This window comes from Penaeus monodon, chromosome 32, assembly GCF_015228065.2.
Source record: "Penaeus monodon isolate SGIC_2016 chromosome 32, NSTDA_Pmon_1, whole genome shotgun sequence".
NCBI lineage: Eukaryota > Metazoa > Arthropoda > Malacostraca > Decapoda > Penaeidae > Penaeus > Penaeus monodon.
Window position 1 is genome coordinate 14,273,286 of NC_051417.1, and position 1,052 is coordinate 14,274,337.

General features: G+C 47.4%; 1 protein-coding gene across 1 annotated transcript in view; it reads left to right on the top strand.

The window, feature by feature from the left end:
• The window catches only part of LOC119593586, a gene marked incomplete in the record, with an annotated part of 34,026 nt that overhangs the window by 14,834 nt on the left and 18,140 nt on the right, over positions 1 to 1,052 (top strand). The window contains 1 exon segment of the mRNA XM_037942539.1: positions 238 to 759. Coding sequence (XP_037798467.1) covers positions 238 to 759 — 522 coding nt within the window.

Below are 1,052 nucleotides of genomic sequence, written 5' to 3' on the forward strand. Positions count from 1 at the left end.
GTAAATAGCTACCTACAGACGACGTCATATTAAAAAAAAAGACTAGCTTTGCGTAGATAAAAACTCTTCGTAGCAGAGGTGCCATATTTGATTATCGCGTGTTAGGTCGACAAATCTAAGACTTAACTACGTATGAAGATATGTTAATCATGGTAATCAGGTTAGTCTAATATCAGGAAAGAACAGATCTTCCTTCTTCCGGAGTGTGACCGACGCCCCCCTTTCCTCCTCCCGCAGTCGCGTGGAGGGACGTGACGACCTCTCCGCGCAAGGACGGCTACGGCGCCTTCGTGACCGACGTGGACCTGAGTGCCACCATCATCTGGAACGGCACCTTGAGGGTCACCTGGATGTCAGCCACGGTGCTGGGCGTCACCTGGAACGGGGATGTCACCACCACCACAGCCGACGCGGACGCCACCACCACCACGGCCCCACCGACAACGACCACAGTGATGGCAACGACCACCTTGTCAACTACGGCGGCTTCTCCCACGACCACTAACGCCGTCACGACTCAGCCACCAAACACAACAGACACGACGGCCAACATAAGCACAACGACCTTTCCAATGACATCCACAACTACAGCCGCCCCAACTACAACCACTGCAGTCCCCTCGACCACGACCACGACTCCACCTCCTACAACAACAAGCACGACAACAACCAAGGCAGTGACAGAGGCTCCATCACTGTCCGTCGAGCACAACACAGCGAATGCCTTCATGTACACCGTCACTCTCTCTTCCGATAAAGGTAGAATGTTTTGGTTACTTTAGTGTCTTAGTGGCGATCAGTATATAATCCCTGTTAAGTTGCTGATGCTATAAACTCCATTATTTAGGTTTGTATAGTTAGTATTTAGTTTCACAAAGCGTCCTATCAACTTCTTATACAGTGTGCTATATATAAACTTATAGTCTGTGTTATAAACATAATTATTTTGTTATAATACATTAGTTAATCGAATGCAATTTCCTTACACACAAATAAAAAAGTTGATCCTATAATCCCAGTACCTTATACACCAGATCTACTCTGAATTCGCG